Genomic DNA, 20,663 nt, shown 5'->3' with positions numbered 1-20,663 from the left:
GCATCTGAATAGACATGGAGCACTCAGAACCATAGTAGCCTTTCATTACATTCCCACCAAAGAGTTTTGATTTAGTAAAACCTGATAGTTGGGGTGCAGATCCATGTGTTTGTCCTGTGCCTTCACTTAAACTCCTCGAAGATCTATCCCTTTATGTGAAGAAAAATGTGGCTTAGTTTTGTGTTGGAGCCTGTGATTCAGTGAAACACCATGTCAGCTCAGTAGCCCCTGATGAATAGTGGCTGTTTGTGACAGTGTTTTAATCAGGGAGAGAACTTCCCCCAGGAAGTGCATCTGACTCATTTGTCATAGAAACCTGTCAACACCACATCTGAGATGGCTTGAATGCCACCCTGGGATTAAGCACCTATTGTACCTCAGGTACAAAGTACCCTCTAATGCTCTTGTTTTTCTACATTTTCATTGCACACACTATAACAATAATGTGAACTGTTGGTCTCTGTTGTCAACTTTTAGGTTTCATGTTCTCTTCCAAAACAGCAGGTGTTGGCAAATAAAGAGTATGTGTGAGTAATTTTATAGCGCTCAGTAGTGACACCCTTGTGTTTTAATGTGCCAAGGAAGAAAGTGAGGTAAGGAAGGAGAAAAACAGCAGAACTTCGAGGCTAAGTGCAGCTTTAAGGTAGGCTGAATTGTTTGTAAGTTCTTTGAGAACTTGCTTGCATGACAAAAAGTTTGCTGTTAACTCATTTCAGAAAATATTCTAAACCAGCAGAAGCATTTGGTAATTTTCGCTCACATTCAGACTTACGTGGTGTCAGAGGACAACTGTACTTCTGCTAAAGAGGGAAGAGGTGGTGAAACACTGTTGGATTATCATCAAGTTTGAAGCCACTGGAGTGATAACTCTTAATCCTTTCGAAACGCCCTAACTAGAGCAACAGCCTTTTCATTTCCCATCGTATTGCTAGACCTTTTGGGAATACTTTTGCAGAGGTAATGCCTTGCTTTACTGCATTAGAGTTCCCTGTTTCAAGCTGATCCTTTGGTTTTGTTTATAGTAGCATCAGAACTGTAAGCTGGGATTTTAATGTATAGTGAAGAAATGTCTTCAGTGGTAAGGTAAGAGGGAGCCAAGATCATAACCAAGATAGGATTTTTCCCTCCCAAGTTATTTTGGGTTTAAATTTTGGGTTGTGAAGCTGATTTTTTAGAATGATTTTTACACCTCATGGGAGGGTTCCTTGTCTGACCGCTGTGGCTACAGTCAGAGAGGATTTAAAGGTGATCTATGTGTACTAAGTGCTTTGTTCAGTAAGTTTTCTATCTGCTGGTTGTAGTTCGAGCTCAAAGCTATCTTCTTGTGAAGGGTTCAGTTCTCATGTTTGTTGATGTCTGGGTAACCAGTCAGCCCTGTTGCTCCAGATCTGTCCAGGCTGCACAAAGGAGAACTTGAACGCTCCCAAAGTGCTGAATATCCTTATTGCTTTTGTACACACACAGAGCAGACAGTGGACACATCTGTGTTTAAATCTCAACTTGTGCTTCCCCAAGTACAGACGTGCTGTTCCCATGCTCCCTGCTGGAGAGGACAGCTTGTGCCTGCGCTTTGGGAGGGTTCTGCAGTTCCTCTGCTTTCACTGGGTTGTGGAAGCTTGTTTTCCCAGATGCAGCCCTATGGGCTCAACCAAGTCTTCACTCCTATTGTGGATTTGGATTCTGTAAAGGGTTTTCAGAGACTGGAAAGGGATCTGTTTGGAGTGAAACAGGTGGTTGAGTGGGACTGACATCCATAAAAGGCTTTGTTTGTGTATTATTCTAGATCTAATCCTTGTAACTTGAAATAGGTGTTGCTGAAGTATTGCATCAGTGTTCAGGGTAGATGAAGTAGACTTTCTTCTGTGTACTGAGTTCAGAACCACTTTTTAGCCATTTTGGGGCATGTTCTCACGAGATATGAGAGTCTGTGACAAATGGTCAGGTTTTTTGGGGTTGTGCATTTAGGTTTTTGGAGAGATTTTTTATAACACTATAGTGTGGTAAAAGGCTGGATCTTCATCGGTAGGTTTAGTGCATCATTGACTTCAGCATTAACAAATAAATGGGTTTTTGCTTGATGCCTGTGCACAAGGCCTGGACTAGAATTAACTTTGTGTTTGTCTTGTAACAAAACCTTCCTAAGGCCGTTGCAGTGAGTACTCGAACCTCTTCATATTTCATCAGTACTGAAATAAACTTCTGTTTTTGAGAGAGGTAGGATTGAAAACTTGATGGTAGTTCTGTGAGTGTCATTAAGGCATCTCACTGTAATCCTACTCTAAATTAGTAAAAAGTATTAACGTTATCTGTTGATGCATTGATTACTAAAGTACTTGGTTTTGTGCAACAGTAGAATAAAGTAATAATTGTTTTATTTGTAAAACACTTTCAGGGTATCCAAAGAATGAACCCAGTGGTACATCTCACATACACCTCCTTCAAGTAAGATCACAAACCTCTGGAGAATTCTGTTCGTATTAACCTGTGTTACCCTTCAAAACCAAATAGTCAAACAATGCCTTTTATTTTTGCTTTGTGGTCCTGTGTAACTGCAGCTTGGTCCTTGCCTCTCAGTGATAATGGGATCTCAGTGTGGCCTGTGCTGATTGTTCTCAGTATGAAAAGATTTCCTTTTGTGTCCAGCCAGATTCTCCCCAAAATAACTTGTGCCCATCACCCCCATGACTCCTTGTAAAAAGGAGTCTCCATGTTCTTTGTAGCCACCCTTTCAATACTGGAACATGGTGATAAGGGCTCTCCGGAGCCATCCTTTCTCCAGGCTGAACAAACCCAGCTCTGTCAGCCTTTCCTCACGTGGCTTCCCTTGGATCATCTCTGTGGCCCTTCTCTGGACACTCTCCAGCCCATCCACAGCTTTTCTGTAGAGCAGGTACCAAAGCTGAACACAGTATTGCAGGTGTGGCCTGACAAGTGCTGCCGGTGTGGGCCAATGACATCTTTATCTCTGCTGGTGACGCCCTTGTTGAAGCAGCCCAGCATCCTTTATGTTAAGAAATGTTTTCACTGGTGCAGACGGATTTGTACTGGTATTGAATGCCAGCACAAATGCACCCCAAGTTCCATTTGGTGGGTATGCCATTGGGCTTTATTGCAGCCTCTGCTGCATGTTCCTTCAGCTTGAGGCTGGGACCTGAATGGCACAGGGCAGCGAGGCCCTAATTCCTGTTTGGAATGGGAAATGCTGGGGCTGTTTACTTTGTCCTGTTTACTAGTCCTCAGGCAGTGAAACTGAAAACAACAGAACCCCCTTGTCTGTCACTGACTTCCTTTTCTTGGAGCAAGGATGAAGAAACTGATAGCAGCATTTTCTTCCCTCAACGAACTTGTTTATCTTTCATTTGACTGGCTCTTGTTCCTCCAGCCCTTCCTATAACCGCTTCATAAATACAACATCCCATCAGTATAGTGCTTGTATTAAGATAATTTCAAACGTTTAGAGGGGATTTCAGTCTCTTTTTTCCTTTTCCTCTCCCAAATTTAATTTTAGTTTTTAATGGTGACTGACAGATACTTTAAGTAGCTGATTAGGGAGATCTTCCAAAGCAACTCTCCTTTGTGCTGTGAAGACATGACTGATGCTATAAGCAGGCAGGTACCAAAATCTCCCTTGATTTCTTCTTGTGGACTTACTCAAACTTACCATATAGTCACCAAGAGTGTCACAGGAGCTTCTTGGTGCCATTCAGACTTCTCATAGGATTTGCTTAGAGAATCCTGTTTGTATTTAGGCTATTACTGCAGTTAAAGAGTTTATCTGCTCAAAGATGTATAGTTCAGGGACAGAGACACTAAAGAAAGCTGTTCAGCAAGGGTGAGGAGAGCTGTAGTGTGTAACTCAGTATCTTTTTTGTGGAAACATTTACATGTTCAGCTTTAATTATAATCTTAATATAAGGACCTTGCAGCTCCTCTGTAGCTAGTACTGTGTGATTCCTGAGGGTTCCTTCAGTGTATCACCGTGATAGGTGGAGGGGCACCTCAGATATGCACTGGATCACAACAGCTTGTCCAGGAGCCTATAATAACTTGTATAACTTTTGCTGGAATAAAGCAAGAAATGCTTTTTTATCCTGACAGAACTGCAGTACTTAAGATTTTATTTTCCTGTCGTGTATCGGGATGAAACTGAGCATAAAACATCCACATAACTGCTGAGGCCTCCCTCCTGCATCAGAGGCTATGCCCAGACAGGTAGAGCATCTTGAGACTGAAGTTGAAGTGTGGGCAGTGTCTGAAGGCTGGTTTTCTCATGCTTTTGTGGATGGAGTCATCCCTGGGTGCCTCATAATGTCTCTTCCAAGAGAAGGCAGAAGAATCAGACTGGTAATGTATGTGCAGCTCATGAGTAAAAGCTGGTGCTGTCAGTAACTGCTCTTCCTTTGAGGTGCAGCAACAAGGGTTCAGGTGCAACCTGTTTGAGCAAGAACGTAGGGTCAGCCATTAAGTAATACTTGTGGTCGCTGGGCAGGTCCAGGGGAGTTTCTTCTTCTTCCCCATGATGCTGTTAGAGTTTTACTCCTGCCATGTGAGTCAGTGCTGGTGTTTTTCTGAGCTGGCTTGGAACTTTATAGTCTTATTAAGTGACAGAATAACACCTACTACAAAACCAAGCCCTTCTTTTCTTCCTGTTTTAATCAGTTAAATTGGCTGTGTAATTAAATGATGAGTTGGACTGTGTGTACATCAGTATTCAAAGGTTGTTTGTGTAGAGGAACAAACCTTTCTATTCTAGCCAGTGAAATGATACAAATATAGGTGTGACTTCTGCAAGCAGAGAACTTCAACTTCTCTGTCCCTGGAGAAGAAATGAAACAGCTTACTCTAAAGTGAAGAGCCCCTTTCAAAAACTCCTTTCAGAGGATGCATGAGTGTTTTGGTGATGCTTTAAGCTGGGAAGAAACTTCACATCATTAGCACTGCATTTTAAAATGTAATGATTGTTTGCTCCATTAACTTTGACTAATGCTGAGATAAAAATGATTAATTGCCAGACTTAACGCAATTAGTGCCATGTGGCATCTGACTACTTCTATTTAAGTCTGTTGATGTGGGAAGCATAACTCTTGCTGTGAAATGTTCTGCCTTGTGTCAGAATCTGAAATATTAGAACCATTTTAGTGTTTAAATTGATACTGCAAATCTTAGTGCTGTGGAAGCATTAACAGTCTACTGCTAGTAAAGGTCTACAATAGAGGAAATGTGAAATTATATCTGAAATGATGTCAAAATTTCAGATATGTTTTTAAATGTTTTTGATTTATGTTGCTGGGAAAAGAAATGATTTTTATATGTCATCCTGATGTATAGCATTGGGAAAACTAAGAGGAAATTTAGTGCAGAGAACTCTTCTGTTTGGTCTTGCTGAAAGATCTCTCTGCTTGTATGTTTAGTGGCCTGTCACGGCTAAAAGAAGTATGAGTAGAGAAGAGATATTTCTGTTTTCAAAAGCCTCTAGGGACTGCAGATGTAATACACTTCTAAAGTACAAGGGATCAAAGAAAAAGAGGCATTTTCAGCTAAATTTGTTTATGAATACCTGAGAAGGCGCTAGTGTGGAAAGGATGACTTGACTTGCATTAGGTTGAGGGTAAAATCTGCCAATGCTGTTTCTGTCAAGTGTCTGATTGTCACATGTAACACAGCAGCTGATTTGCAGCATATTTGATTAAGTCATTAATTGTAAAAGCTAGGACTAGTACTGGGAAAGGTCATGGATTTCAAGGGGAGTGTGGGAGTAGTGCTTATGGGCTATAGATGAAACAGATTACGTGCTACAGCGGGATCAGGTCTAGCCACAGTATGAGTTCCAGGAAATTTAGTATTTGGAAGACTGTAAAATGTTTTCCATATAGCAGAAAACCTCCTGTGTTTTTCCATGAAGGCTCTATCTTTGTTATTTCTTTGCTGCTGGGTTATGATGTGTTGCAGAAACAAGGCTTGCTCTATGTCACTGAACAGGGAGAATGTAAATCTGTTCCATGTACCCCCTGGGCAGCTGTTTGTGGGGCTGACTTGACTTCAATCAGCAGAGCCTTTCCATCTCCTTAAAGACAGAATGTATAGGTGACTGACAGCTTGGAATGGTCATAAGGCTGCCCTTTGACAGCAGTGAGGAAAGAGAAAAATAGGAATAGACTGTCGAAAAGGCCAGATACCAACTACACTCTTGGGAAGGAGGAGAACAAAGGGTGACTTAAGCTTAGCCATAAGACATGAGGCACTTGTTGCACAAGTCAGACCAGTCTTTACTACTTGCAAGCCCCAAATTATACCCAGCCCAAGTCTTTACATTTGTGAAGTCTATTAGGAGCTGTCATAAATGTTTCAGCTGGTGTTGACAGAGTCCTGGGCAGGAGGGTGGCTTGTGCTAGGTTTGTTTTCCTCTTTTCCTTTGAAGAAAGGAGCATTGTTCAAAATCGGGTTTACTCCTTTCACTGTAGCTTGTCACAGATTAGCAATTACAGTTTCTACTGGCTTTGCAACTGATTATGTTAACCTTCAGCAAATTAATTATCTTTTGGCTCAGGACTGCACACACACCACTTTGTAAAATGGAATTACAGTAGAACCCTGCCAGTTCTTGTCACTCCACTGTGTAACCCTTGTGGTAACATTCATAAGGCTTAATAGTGAGGTGATGACATGAGTGTTCAGACTGCAGCTTCCAGCTGGCTCTGTTGTAGGCATAGCTGATGAGATGATTAAGTTTTAAGGTGTACTTATTTATGTGAAATGCATATAAAAATAATTGCAAATGAAGACTAAGTAAAAGGCCAAGTTGTGTTTTATTAGATAGCATTCTTTTTCTGGTTTATTGCTGGTTTATTCTGAGTTCTTTCAGTGCTCTGTTAACTAATATATATTAGCAAGGCTGTGTTGTTAAAAATAGTCATAGACAGATTGCAATAACTGATGAATATTAGCAGAGTTCTTCTAAGTCCTTTACTCAGTTGCTGCTTAAAAGCAGGATCGTAAGAGTAGTTGATTTAAATTCTTTGCAGTATATATTGGACTCCTAAACTCTAATTTCATATTTTGACACAGGCTTCCTCTATGGAATATTGCTTAGCAGGGCTGCCTTGGTTTCCTTGCTCTTGCTTTGAGTCCTTTGGGGATCAGTTGAAAATTGCTTGGAGATAGTTTGTAGTAGGAGTTAATTCTACTGATTTCCAAAGTGACCCATTTCCACTGGTGACTGTGCAGTATCTCACAGGGGATGCTGCAGAATGCAAGTGTTCTGCTGTAGTGAAACTTGATTTCCATTGAGATGAGAAGTCAGTTGTGTTTCTTCAGGAAAGTTAAATCCTTACTTTCATATCTTCCACCTGTTACTCCTCATGTAGTAAAACTACAACTGGGTAGTTAGATGCCACTCTTCTGACGCACTACTCAGAAGAAATGCTTATTGTTAAGGAGAGAAAGAATGTGTGTGTTGCTGTTGGAATGTTTGGGTTTTTTGGTGCAAAGCGTAGTGGAACATAATGATTTTCATGAATAGTTTTTCTGCGTCTTTAGTTTTTTTTTCCTGCTTCTGAATAGATAATTTCCAAGCCAAAATCTTGCATTATCTGTCTGTAAGGCTTTACTTGAAAACACTCACAGAAGTAGATATGCTAAACCTGAAAGATGGAAGAAAAATATCAGTGTAATGTATCTCTTAGTTATTGCTGAATGTGCATGGTATATGTGATGAAAGAGTACCAGTGATGTTAAAGAGCGAGTTGTTTTTAGGTGCTGAAGGTATCTCTTGAGAGAGTTAACCTGGAACGAGTGCTCATGCTGTCATTGTGTGTGAGATCTTTTTGTCTTCCCCACAGATAAGCTTTCAGGTAAGGACACAGCCAGTAGTTGGATTTACAAAACCAGTTCAGTAATTCCATCATGAGAAAAATGGAAGATGACTTTTGTGTAGCAGGAAGATTCCTGCTGTGTGCGTACGGATGTTGGCAGTAAGAAAATGCCTCTTCTGAAGTAAACATGTCTGGTGGTGGATATCACAGTAGCTCAGTGCAAACTCATAGTGAAGCCATAGACCAAACTACTGACACTTGGGGTTGGGTAGGCTCCATGGTCGCTAGTTAGTGGTAATGACCAAGGAGCTGCTGCCAGTTTCCAGGCTCAGGACTCTGCCAGGCAGTGTGAGGAGGAACATTAAAACAATTGAAAGAATTTCTTTTTCCATTCCCTGGGGGGAGAAAAAGAATAGTCCAACGCACTTGATCAGATCTCCTGTTCCTGGCATTCTAATGCTTTTCAGGATGCAAGGAAACCACAGAATGAGGTCAGCAGGGACCTATCATAATCATTTGGTCCAACTCCACTGCTCAAACAGGGTCACCTACAGCCAGTTGCCCTGGACCATGTCCACACAGCTTTTGAGTGTCTCCAAGGACGGAGACTCCACAAACCTCCCTGGGTGACCTGTGCCAGTGCTTGGTCACACTCACAGTAGCAAAGTGTTTCATGATGTTCAGAGGGAACCTCCAGAGTTTGAGTTCGTGCTCATGGCCTCTGGTCCTGTCACTGGGTACCACTGGGAAGAGCCTGGCTCCATCCTCTTCACACCCTCTGTTCAGGTATTTATATACAATGATAAGACCCCCCTGAGCCTTTTCTTCCCCAGGCTGAGCAGTCCCACTGATGGGCTTTCTGTTGGTAAAACAGAGCTGGAAAGAAAGACCTGGAAGCCCACACAAGGCTCCCAATGCTACTCTGGTAGCATGAGTGCTCTGATTTGCTTAGGTTAAGAAATGGAATTGGCTGGCTTTTGGCTGTAAGCATCACATAGGAGCTGATATTTTACTTAAGAGATCATGTGTAAGGACTAAAATCTGTGCAGGAGAATGGCCTGATGTGTATGTCCTTGAATATTGGGCATGGAGGTTTATTTTTTCAGGATGCAGATGAATTCTGCCAATATTAAATCTTGATTTTCTTTATACTTTCATCAACAAAAATGTTCTTTTCAACTCCTGACGTCCCAAATATTTCAGGTCTCCATGATACCCTGAATAATAAGGGAGTTTTAAACAGAAAACATGTAAAATCTTCATCCTGTAAGCAGAGAATGCTGCACAGTTGCAGAGAATGCCAAACAGTTACAGAGATTTAAAGTGTATTTTTTTAGCTACTTAATTCCATGGTTTATTAAGTAGTTACCAGAAACAGGGTACTTCAAGCCCCATTTTTGGGAAGTCCTTTGAATAGGGTGCTTTTCATGAAGCGCTTGGGTAAATCCCAGTCCGAATTCTTACCCCAGAGCATAACAGTGATGTGTCACAGGAGCCGTGTCCTCTGAGGCTGTTTGTTCAAGTCATCTTGTTTATTCTTAGCTGGAATGCAGGGCTGTGGGCTGTGGTGGAGGACACCAGCACGGGGCCTGCATGACACTTCTCGTTAACAAACAGCATCTTTGTTCCAGTATCTGCCGCTCATGTAACTGTAGAGGGGCAGTGTCTGGAAAAAGGAGGAGCCCGTGTCAAGTGGCTTGGTTCTGTGGAGCAAATGCTGTGAGAGGAGGAGGAGAGCTTTCCCTGTTTGTTTTTGATAAACTGATTCAGAATATGGTCTAGAAACACAGATTTACTTCATGAAGACTAAACCAGAGCTTTACAAGGACAGGGCAGAAATCTGCAATCTGAAGACTGGTAAAGTGCTGTATTATTTTATGTACTGGTCTTGAGCTGTTTGTTATGCGTTGTTTTATTTCTCTCTCCTTTAACATTAGTGATAACTGAGTTTTAAATACTTCAATAGTATTAAAGTAGGTAGTTATGTTTAATGATGGAAGAAATGTAGCTCAGCTTTTGGAAATACTGTTTTCCTGAGCAGATTTCCCTTGCTGAGTAAAATAGATTGATTTCTAAGTAACTATTTCACTTTAGGTTAAAAGTTCCTCTCTCTGCCTGAAGAGAAAAATAAAGTATAATAAATAATACTTAATCTTTTCTGTTCAGAGCAAGCTTAATATCTATGTGCAGGCATTTATCAAGGTTTTTCCTTTTGAACATTGTCTACCCACAACAAAATACTATTAGATGCACGTCATGGCTTTTATTTCATTGTTTGTGGGAATGGACTTGAAGGAAAATAAACAGCCTGAGTATTAAAGAGACTTTGATATGACCAGAGACTTAGCAAACGTTTTGTTTATTGCTCTGATATGTGCTTTGGATGTGTAGATGTGTAGCAGCTGGTGGTAGAGCCTGCAGACACACAGGAATTTGTGCCAGGGTAGTTCTTTGTGCAGTGGAATGTGTAATGTGCAAACAAGCAAGAATTTGAGTGAAGTAATGGAAAACAAATTGGCATGTTCAAGTCTCTGGGGTTTTAAACTGCTCCATAGCGTGAAGATGGGTCAAGGAACGAAAAAAGGGAGAAATCATTCCAGGATTTGGGATGAGATTGTGCAGGATGCTCTCAGCATTGCTGCTGGGGGTGTTGGTTAACAGCCACTGAACATGAGCAGCTAGTGCCCAGGTGGGCAAGAAGGCCAAGAGCATCCTGGCCTGTATCAGCACCAGTGTGGCAGCAGGGCAAAGGCAGTGATTGTGCCCCTGTGCTGGGCACTGGTGAGGCCGCACCTCGAATCCTGTGTTCAGCTCTGGGCCCCTCACTCCAAGAGAGACATTGAGGTGCTGGAGCGGGGCCAGAGAAGGGCAGTGGAGCTGGTGCAGGGCCTGGAGCACAAGTGTGATGGGGAAGGGCTGAGGGACCTGGGGGGTTCAGTGTGGAGAAGAGAAGGTTCAGGGGGGACCTGATCGCTCCCTCCAACTGCCTGAGAGGAGGATGGAGCCAGGAGGGGCTGGGCTCTGCTCCTAAGGAGCAAGTGATAGAAAAAAGAGGAAATGGTCTCAAGGTGTACCAGGGGAGATTTAGACTGAATATTAGGAAATGTGTTTACCACAAGGCTTGTCAAGCACTGAACAGGCTGCCCAAGGAAGTGGTGGAGTCACCATCCCTGGCAGTATTTAAAAAGATGTGTAGATGTGTCACTTAAGGACATTGTTTAGTGGCAGACATGCAGTGTTGATAGTTAGGCTTGATCTTAAAGGCCTTCTCTAACTTAAATGGTTCTGTTATTCTATTTAAATTTATTGCACATCTGTAAGAGGCAACTTACCTGCTGTCCTGTGTCAGCTGTGGGTTAAGAAGGATGTGGAGCTGTTGGAGTGAGTCCAGAGGAGGACAAGAAGGTGCTGCAAGGGCTGGAGCAGCTCTGCTCTGGAGCCAGGCTGAGAGAGCTGGGCTGGGTCAGCCTGGAGAAGAGAAGGCTCCTGAAGGGGAGACCTGAGAGCAGCTCCAGTGCCTAAAGGGGCTGCAGGAAAGCTGGAGAGGGGCTTGGGACAAGGGCCTGTAGGGACAGGCCAAGGGGAATGGCTTTAACCTGCCCGAGGGGAGACTGAGCTGAGCTCTTAGGCAGAAGCTCTTCCCTGTGAGGGTGCTGAGGTGCTGGCCCAGGGTGCCCAGAGAAGCTGTGGCTGCCCCATCCCTGGCAGTGTTCAAGGCCAAGTTGGACACAGGGGCTTGGAGCAAGTGGAAGGTGTCCCTGCCCATGGAAGAGGTTGGAACTGGATGAGCTTTAAGCTCCTTCCAATGCAAACCAGTCTGGGATTCTATGATTTAAAAACATGGAGTTTTATTTTAAATGTGCATATGATACATACAGAGATGAGCTAATTGTGGAGAGCAGAATAACACTCAGAATTCAGTTGGAAATCTTCTGCTACTCAGTCACACTGGCACCTCCAGATCACGTATTTCCTCTCTCAGAAGATAAGTACTGGGGCTGTTTAGGATTTTGTCCTTGCGTGCAAATAGTTTAATTTTTTACCTGTGTACTTAGATTTCTTACATACCACCACCACTTTCTGTTCCTGAAGAAATTGTGTCTTTTCAGCTCCTAGAGAGTTGGTAAGGTAAGGAGAGACTGATAAGAGTGCTGAAGGAAGAGAGCATGTAGTGATGCTAGGCAGTGCTCTTCTCTCACTTTGCAGGGCTGACAGCAGTCCATCGGTGTCTAGTTTAGCAGCTTAAAATTAGGTTGTTGCAAAATGAACCAAATTCTAGTGCTATCCTCGAGTATCCTTTTGAAAGTTGAAATCCATCAGTCCACGAGTTAGCAGCCCCAACAAAACGAAGTAAGATAACCTGATTTAGAAGTGCAGCAGAAGAGCACTTAACTGGCTGTTATGTCAGTCCTCTTTCTTTTTTGTCCCTCATCACAGACTGGGACATTCTGTTCAGTTTTCTGACTGTGCCAATGCTTCAGTTCCTTTGCATGCTGCTTTTCTAAACTTACACATTTATAATACTCCTAAATGTAGGAAATAGGTTAACATGACAGGTGGTGAGGGGAAAACGCTCTCTGAGTGTTACATGTATCAGGCTAACTGTTCAGTAAGCTTTGTTCCTGGCCTTTCTCTCCAGATCTGGTTTCCCTTTCTCCAGAGGTAGGTGTGACACTGCTGCTTGTCAGGGTTGTAAGCACTCTTGTTGTACCTTGCAAGCCTGATTTTTGGAGGGGGCTGAAATGCAGTGTTTTAAGAAGCCACGTCTCACCCAACCTATAGCTGTATCTGCGGTTGCCCTGGCCCAGGCACAGGATCTTACACTTCACTTTGTTGAACTTCATGAGGTTGGCATTGGCCGTTATTTCACATCTTTAACTGCTTTCAGTTATATAAGACTTACTGAATAAAACTGGTGAGACTTCAGAATACCAGTTACCTGTCTTCAGTTTCCTAGTGATGTACTTTTGTGCCTAGGAAGGTATTTCATGAAGAATTGTTTTTGTTCCCATATTTAGCTTGTACTTCATCAGGAATCATTGTGCAATTCCTAACTTGGGGATATTTAAATAACTCCTCTTAGAAGATTAAAAAAATCACATTTTATGCTTATCTCTCAAAATATAACCTCTCGTCCCCAACTTGAGCTGTTCTCTGGGTTTTCAGTATGGATGGATTAACGTAACATTAAACTATCTTAGCGCAGCAAGAAGTTTAAGATGATTCTGGCAGGAAGTCAAGAGGATTATTTGCAAGGCAATGAATATGATAATTTCCCCACTAAATGTAATTGAATTGTTGTGAGGCACAGAACATGCCAAAGTTTGATTCCTATGGTACTCATGCAGAAGAGAGGAAGGTAAGCCCTGGCCATGCTTTCAACCTTAATAATTCTTTTAAGCAAAGGTTAAACTTTGCTTCAGCTGCTGCCACTTACCACATGTGTGTTGTTGAAGAGCTGTGCATGTATCAACCGCTGTGTTACAATATTGACTCATTATTCAGCCACACTCTTTTTCAGATCAAATCTTACATCTCCTTTACTGGGAAAGTCATAATAGAATTCTATTCCCCCTTTCTCCAAGCCCAGCAGCAGTGGTGCTTTAAACAAGTAAACGTTTCCATCACAACTGTCCATTGGCAAAGAGATCATTAGGGTTGCTCAGTACTTGAGTTCTCTGCAGGAACATCAGCTTTCTAAGCAAGCATGAAGTTTACTTTTGAAAACCCTATGATTTGCCTTTTATAAAGATACATTTTAAGCACTTTGTGTCTTACAAAAGAAAACGCGATTTATTTTTATTATGGTTTCTTTACCTTCTCACTTTGAAAGTAGTACTTGGCTTTGTCTACTGCTTCATGTCAGTGTAGATTTGGTAGCTTTAGTGGACCTCGTTGGTTTAGTGGGCATTGTGTGGCAGCTAGTAAAGGATAACCCCCAGGTTATTATAGCTGTGTTGGGGAATATGTAGTGCTTGAATGCACTCAGAGTAGAGTTCAGTGTCTGCCCTTGTGTGGTGACAATGCTGGGGAAGGTTCTAGAAGGATGATGTCGTTGGTATATGAGTTGTGTGTCAATGTTCATGTAGGTATCTGGGGTAACAGAGTCCTGCAGTTGCTATGAAACCATGTCACAATAAGCCAGACTGCTTTGTGCATTGCAGTCCTCTTTAGGCTTCTGAATAAAGGTGGATCCAGCACTGGAAGGAGCAGGAGGAACAAGTGCACTGCTTGGACAACACCAAAGGCTGAGCTACCCAAAATGAGCCTATTTACCTCTTACCGGGAGGGCATTACTTGTCAGTGATGTGGCACAGAGATGTGGGGGTTCCAAACAAAGCAAATGGAGTTAAAGGTTGTTTTTTACCTCCCTTGAGTAACTGTGTCAATACCTCTGTGTTGGTTCTGGTGCACATGGGGGGAAAAAGGACAGAGCTTGATGTCTTCACTAATAAATGGGAGTGATATGATTGCCAGATGTTGGTGACAGGCAGAAGGGGCCAGAATGAGGATAACTGAGGGTAACTTCTGGACATCATAAGTGGAAGCTCTGAAGCAGCTGTCAGACGTACAGTTTGGGGAAGCTTGGGAAAAGCATCACTGGTGTTTGTGTCTGCTATGGGGCATCCTGCTCAGCTTCAGGTGGAAAGATAGACCACGCTCAGTGTCTGAGAGCTTAGAAGGCCCCCTTGGCACAACTTCTTGTCTAAATATTGAGAAATCTGTAGATAAATTTTATTAAAGAAATAGTGGGTTTCAACAAATGTGTTAACAAAATCATATGATAGAGAACAGTAATTTCTGATTTGTTTTTCTATGTCATGGCCCAGATGGTAGATACATACAATTCTTGAAGTTCATTATGTTGCCATGAACTGAATAGTGACAAAAAAAACATATGCCTTGAGTTTTTTTTATAACAGTGTGTGCTTGAAAACTGTTTCAAACCTTTTTGAAGCTTTACTTTATCTGGAGTTTGTTGCTTTTTAATAATGGAAACCAATGAACTCTTTCACAATCTTACCATTGATTAAAACTGATGTTCCTCATTGTTTTAAAATCATCACATTTGGGATGTTGAAGTTGAACATGTATGTTGTTGAATATGCAAAGCAGCATCTTTCTTATTTTTGCTTTCTTGGTGCCTTCTTTACATTCCTGTCCATGTCCTAGAGATGGTTTCTGCTAAGGGAACAAAGCTGAAGAACTGAATTCAGTTACACACTCAGCCTGCTTCACCTCCTCTCCATCAAACCAGATTTATCTGTGCTTTAAGTCCCCCGCTGTAGTAAAATCCACTGCAGTGCACTGATGTCCAGTGTGTACCCACATACCCATTTATTCCTGCCTATTGAGCTTCCTTTTGTCATATCCTTACACTTACTCCAGCTCTGGGTTACCCAGGTTGCAGTTCCAGTCTAATACCAATGTACTTCCCTGCTTCCTGAGAAGTCAGTCTCAGCATTTTCTCAGCTGAAGTCATACGGTATTTTTTCAGCATTCAACAGTATTTAACTCCTCTCTACAAGTCCTGTAAATAGTTCACACTTTAACCACTAGTGTATGTTTTGCCTTTCTTTGCCTATGTGAACGTTTGTGGAACTGGCCGCTGGTAGCTTTTACCATGGTCTTCAGCCTTTCAGTTAGTGGGTTGTGGAGTATTATTTTTAAAAGACTTTTGCTTTGGTGGAAAACCGGGACCATTCTAACTGAGCAGCTCGGACACCATCCAATAATTGTGTTTTGCTCTGAACGGCACTCAAGACATGAACCGAGGTCACATTTTGCTTCAATACAATTGTTTTATTGGCATTTTTCCATCCAAGTAGGCTCTCTGAAGATGATTTTCCAGATCATTAGCTGCAGTTCTTTGCTCTCAAGGGAGAGAATCTGAACAGCATCATCTGAATTCTCCACAGGTGCAGGTGCCGAGCAGGATGCTGCTATCAGACTTGCCCAAGAACGAGCAGAGATAGTTGCCAAGTATGACAGAGTAAGTGAACTTGATAATAATATTAAAGATAGCTTATAATTAGTGTTAGTAATATGTCTGTTTCAAAAATGAATAATGATTCCTGCTAGCTTTTGTTTAAAATACACTGTGTAGTACTGATCTGATGGTTTTGTGATACATTGCCTTCTGGATGAATTAAGTTTTCCATCCATGGGGGACATTCTGGATAAGGACTGAATCAACTCATTTTTCAGGTGCATGGCAAGTTGCTGTGGGGCTATTTTAAGGTATTGTAATGTATTAGATGTAATGAAATTGGGGTGTTTGGGGATGCTCAGTAGATCTATGAGATCTGAGGTACTCTAATTTTTATTACATTTGTGGTTATGGTAATGGAAACAGTTAAATCATTACAGAGAACTTGAAAGATGAGTGAACTGCATTGTTTGTCAGATTACTGTAAGGAATTGAAGAAATACCCCAGGTATCCTTTTTCTTGAGCCATTTGCCAAGTAAGAGCGCAGAACAGAGTATGCCTGGAATGCTTACTCTGTGTTCACATATTCTTGGAACACTTACGGACTTCATAAGTGTCGCTGGAGTACTGAGCATTAGGCTTCTAAGTTGAGTTCATAAAATGTTTTACATGCTACACGTAGTAGTGCTTTGCACAATGTGCACTTAAGGGAGTGACTCTGGGTTTTTAATAACCACAACTGTGGTGCGTTGACCCTAGCAGGACGTCAGGTGTCCACCAAAGCCACTCTGTCACTCCCATCCTCTACTTGACAGGGGAGAGAAAATACAACAAAAGGTTCATGGGTTGAGAAAAGGGCAAGGACAGATCACTCAGTAATTACCATCATGGGAAAACCAGACTTAAATTGGGGGAATTAGTTTATTATCAATCAAATCAGAGTAGGGTAAGGAGAAATAAAACCACTTCTTTTTTCTTGGGCTTAACTCACTTGGAGTTCTCTCTCCTCCCTTCGAGCAGCACAGGGAGATGGGGAATGGGGGTTGTGATCAATTCCATCACATGTTGTTTCTTCTGCTTCTTCCTCCTCAGGGGAGGACTCCTCACACTCTTCCCCTGCTCCAGCGTGGGGTCCCTCCCACAGAAGGCAGTCCTCCATGAGCTTCTCCAACATGAGTCCTTCCCATGGGCTGCAGTTCTTCACGAACTGCTCCAGTGTGGGTCCCTTCCATGGGTGCACTCTTTCAGGAGCAAACTGCTCCAGTGTGGGTCCCCCATGGGGTCACCAGTTGTGCCAGCAAACCTGCTCCATCCTGGGCTCCTCTCTCCACAGGGCCACAGGCTGGCACTGGCTCTATTGGACATGGGGGAAGCTTCTAGCAGCTTCTCACAAAAAACGCCCCTATAGCCCCCTGCTCTCAGACCTTACCACACAAACCCAATACATTTTGTGGTTTGACTGGTGGCTTCTCTTCATACTCCATAACCTATGTGTAGCCCATACCAGAAGAAATTATAGCTGAAAGTCTATTTCTGCAAGTCTTATGAAAACTGGTAATTGGAGTAGACAGAGGAACATGAGTGAATGCTTCATTGAGGGAAAACTCAGTGCTGTGTTCTGTCTGACAGCTGCTGGAGCTCAGCATGGGCTTTAGTGGTTGAAACTTACTCTGTGTAAAGCAGTGACCAAAAGAGATTTCCTCTGATGAAAATACCCTTCATAGGGGCTGGGGGAGGGTTTGCTACTCTCCTTTTTCTTGCTTGGTCAGTTTAGGACTAGTGTTCTCCTCCCCTTCCTCTATCCTACTACAAGTGCGTCCCAAAGATTAGTCTTTGAGTGGTTGAATCATCTGTTTTTTAGCTTACTGTGTCATAAAACTCATTTTGGGTCTTTTTTGTTTCCCTTTCCCTCTAGGGCCGGGAGGGTGCGCAGATTGAGCCATGGGAAGATGCTAACTATCGTCTCTACAAAGTCATAGATAGATTTGGGTTTCTACAGTAAGTAGCAAGCTTGGAAAGAAAATAAGATTAAGAATTTGCTACTATTATTATTTATACTTTTTAGTGTGTCAGTGGTTTCGAGTATTTTATTTGGGAATGAAAATTGATAGTCTACAAGAAATCTATTTAAAGCTGAATTGGGTTGCAGAAAAATTCTAATTTCAAGTAAATGTGTTAGAGACAAAGTTGAAGTTATTGGAAGGAGTTTTAAAATTTTGTTATAATATTGATCTTTAAAAAAAAAACAAACCATCGCATTTAAGGTTACTTAATGGTTGTATATGAAGAATTGTGCATCCCAGTCCTTAAAAGCTAAATATCATTTAACTTCATGTGCTTAGTAGCCTTACTGAAGTCTCTGCTGACTGGGGACCTAATGCTGTATCTTAGTCAGAAAATGCCAGAATGAAGATCCAGTGACCGTGTGGGTACCTCCTTTCTAACAAATGATCTCTGTCTCTGGCAAATAGAAGATGAGAGTATTAGATAGTATTAGGACTGTTGAGGTTGGCAGATGTAAATATCCAACTGGCAGGAGCTGAATGCAAGCTGACTTGCTACTTTTGGTAATATCTACTCGATGTTCTCCACCATTCTTCAGCATTGGTGTTTGAATACATGAAGGGCAGTTAAAATGCAGGAAAATCAGCAGTGAGTGGAAAACTTAGTAATAACTATGTACTTTTACAGTAATGGGGGAGAGGGGAGAGAGTGTGTGTGTTTTTTTGGGGATCCCCTTCTGTGCTGTTACTGTTTTTATAAGCTGTCAGTTAAACCAGTCTTTACCTGTAGACAGCCTTTGCTTTATCACAGTGAGTTAATTTGGTGTGTGACCTCCAAACATTCTGTTTCACACAGAGAGGTCTTTGTATTGGTAATCTACAGCTGCAGTGCCACGTGTCTGGTGTAGCTGCAGTTGCAGGGATGCTTCATGGAGAGTGGATGTCAGAAGAACTGCATGTGCAAAAGTAATTGAAGCCACTCTTAAGTTCAGCACTGACTTCAGTGGAAATTGAATCAGGCCTTCAGATTTGCAAGTTGGAGTTATTGATTTTGGTATCCTTATGAACTCAACTTTTCCTCTTACTTATATTATGATATTTGCCTTTTTATATCTTAGGCATGGAAGAATATTATTCATGTCTGCTCCAGTTGCTGCTGCAGTCAGTTTTCAGGAGTCTCACATTTCATGGCTCCAGTGCTGTGATATATTTGAGATGCGGTTATGGAGTTATGCTGAATGGCAAACTGATGTGTACCTGTTTCCCTGCTGCTCTTGCTGTAACTTCAAGCTCCAGTGGGCATCTGCAGTTGTTCTTGTGATGGGACAGGATAGTTGGACCTTAATTGTTAGACTACTTCCTCCCTAGTAATGTCTCTAGTCACCAGTGCAGAAATTCTCTCTCTAGTCAACTTCAGGGGATGAAATTTGAGAGATTAATTATACTCTGTCTCTTCATTAATTGTATATTTGTTGTTCCTGTGCTAATTGATGTCTTTTCCTAAGTCAGATTTCACCTGAGACTACCATCAAGACTGCTTTGTGATTCTTTAAAGCAAATTCATTGCAACTGATGCTTTTATTTTCGTGAGAAATAAAACCTCTCCTAATAGGAGCTCTATAATTAGAATAAGCATATCAACTCTCTTTCTCTGAGAAGACAATTTATATTGCACTGTAGATATTCACTATGGTCTGGGTTCATGTACACTGCAGTGCTGAATGTGTGCAATCTGCTGTTTATGAAAGAAACTCCTGTTCTTCTGAGACTTTGAAACTAAGGTGTGGTGTACCTAAAGCCTCAAACGTTATCATCCGGGAGAGCTGTAATTCCCCACAACCCGTGTGTCAGGTGCTTACAGTGTAAGTTAACAAACAGGCTGATGCACATGGAGAATCTGGGGGCTGCATCAAACTTGAGATCTGTAATAATTTGTAATCTTGTTTACACTAACATCTTAAAATATAAGTAGCTGGAAATGGTCTTTTGTATCAGAATGCTGTTGGATGTGGGGAACCTGATGGAAAATTAGGGCCTGTTTTCTCAAGTACATTAGGCCTTGATTAGTGTCAGTAGTTTATAAGCTTCTTTCTCCTTGGTTGTGTCCCATCTGCAGCTTTCCTGGGCTCTGTGTAGGTACATTCAGTTGGTTCAGTTGGTTGCTGATAGGGTAGAGAAGATAAGTTTGATGGGATGAAGCACTCAAGCTGCTTGTGTAGCTTGCCACTGAAGACAAAGAGTAGTTTTGGTCTAGATCTACTATTCTTCTGGTGTCCCAGTGTCCTTATTTATGTGCCCAACTGAGAATCAGTGAACTGGGGGAACCTGAAGATGTGCTCTTACTGTCTTCCTGCCATTCCAATAGAAGTGGGTAAAGCTGTTTAGGTTTTTCCTCTGAGAGCATACTGAGTAGCAGAGGGAAGGTGCCTTTCTATGGACCGATATAGAAATTGCTAGTGGTTGGAAATAGGACATTTCTCTTCAGGTGAAATATCTCGCCTTAAGGGTAACCGTCATTCAAGACCAGCAGGTGAAATATGTGGCAACTTTGGTCAATTCTAATTCTTGTACTATTTATTGTCTGTAATAGTTAGGACCATCTTTACCTAGCACTGTCTGAAATTTTTAATAGCTGCTGCCTTAAGAACACAATTTCTTCACTGTAGTGCTTTTATTTTGCAAGTATGTCAATGAATGTGGAAGTTCTGGTTGACTTTGGATATTAAAAGGAAATTGGTGTGTGGATGGCTTATTAAAATAGCTATTTAAAACCAAGCTGAGTTAATACCTAGTGAATTTAGAGAACAAGAAAATAAGTTCAGTGAGAATTACCACAGCATTATAACAATGAGAGTTACTTGAAATGAATAAAGGGAAGTTGGATATGAGGAGGAGGTTCCAGCAAACATGCTAAGCTG

At 41.9% G+C, this 20,663-nt stretch overlaps 1 protein-coding gene across 1 annotated transcript in view; it reads left to right on the top strand.

Moving 5' to 3' along the window:
* Positions 1–20,663, top strand: part of USP6NL (USP6 N-terminal like) — a 98,575-nt gene that overhangs the window by 16,392 nt on the left and 61,520 nt on the right. The window contains 2 exon segments of the mRNA XM_061468610.1: positions 15,731–15,804; positions 17,658–17,740. Coding sequence (XP_061324594.1) covers positions 15,731–15,804; positions 17,658–17,740 — 157 coding nt within the window.

The sequence above is a fragment of the Pezoporus flaviventris genome, unplaced genomic scaffold (assembly GCF_033815535.1).
Source record: "Pezoporus flaviventris isolate CSIRO_AGI_PZ_B2104156 unplaced genomic scaffold, CSIRO_AGI_Pfla_v1 ptg000049l, whole genome shotgun sequence".
In the NCBI taxonomy this organism is placed as follows: Eukaryota; Metazoa; Chordata; class Aves; order Psittaciformes; family Psittacidae; genus Pezoporus; species Pezoporus flaviventris.
Note: the sequence above shows the minus strand (reverse complement) of the source record. Positions and strands in the feature narration are given on the sequence as shown.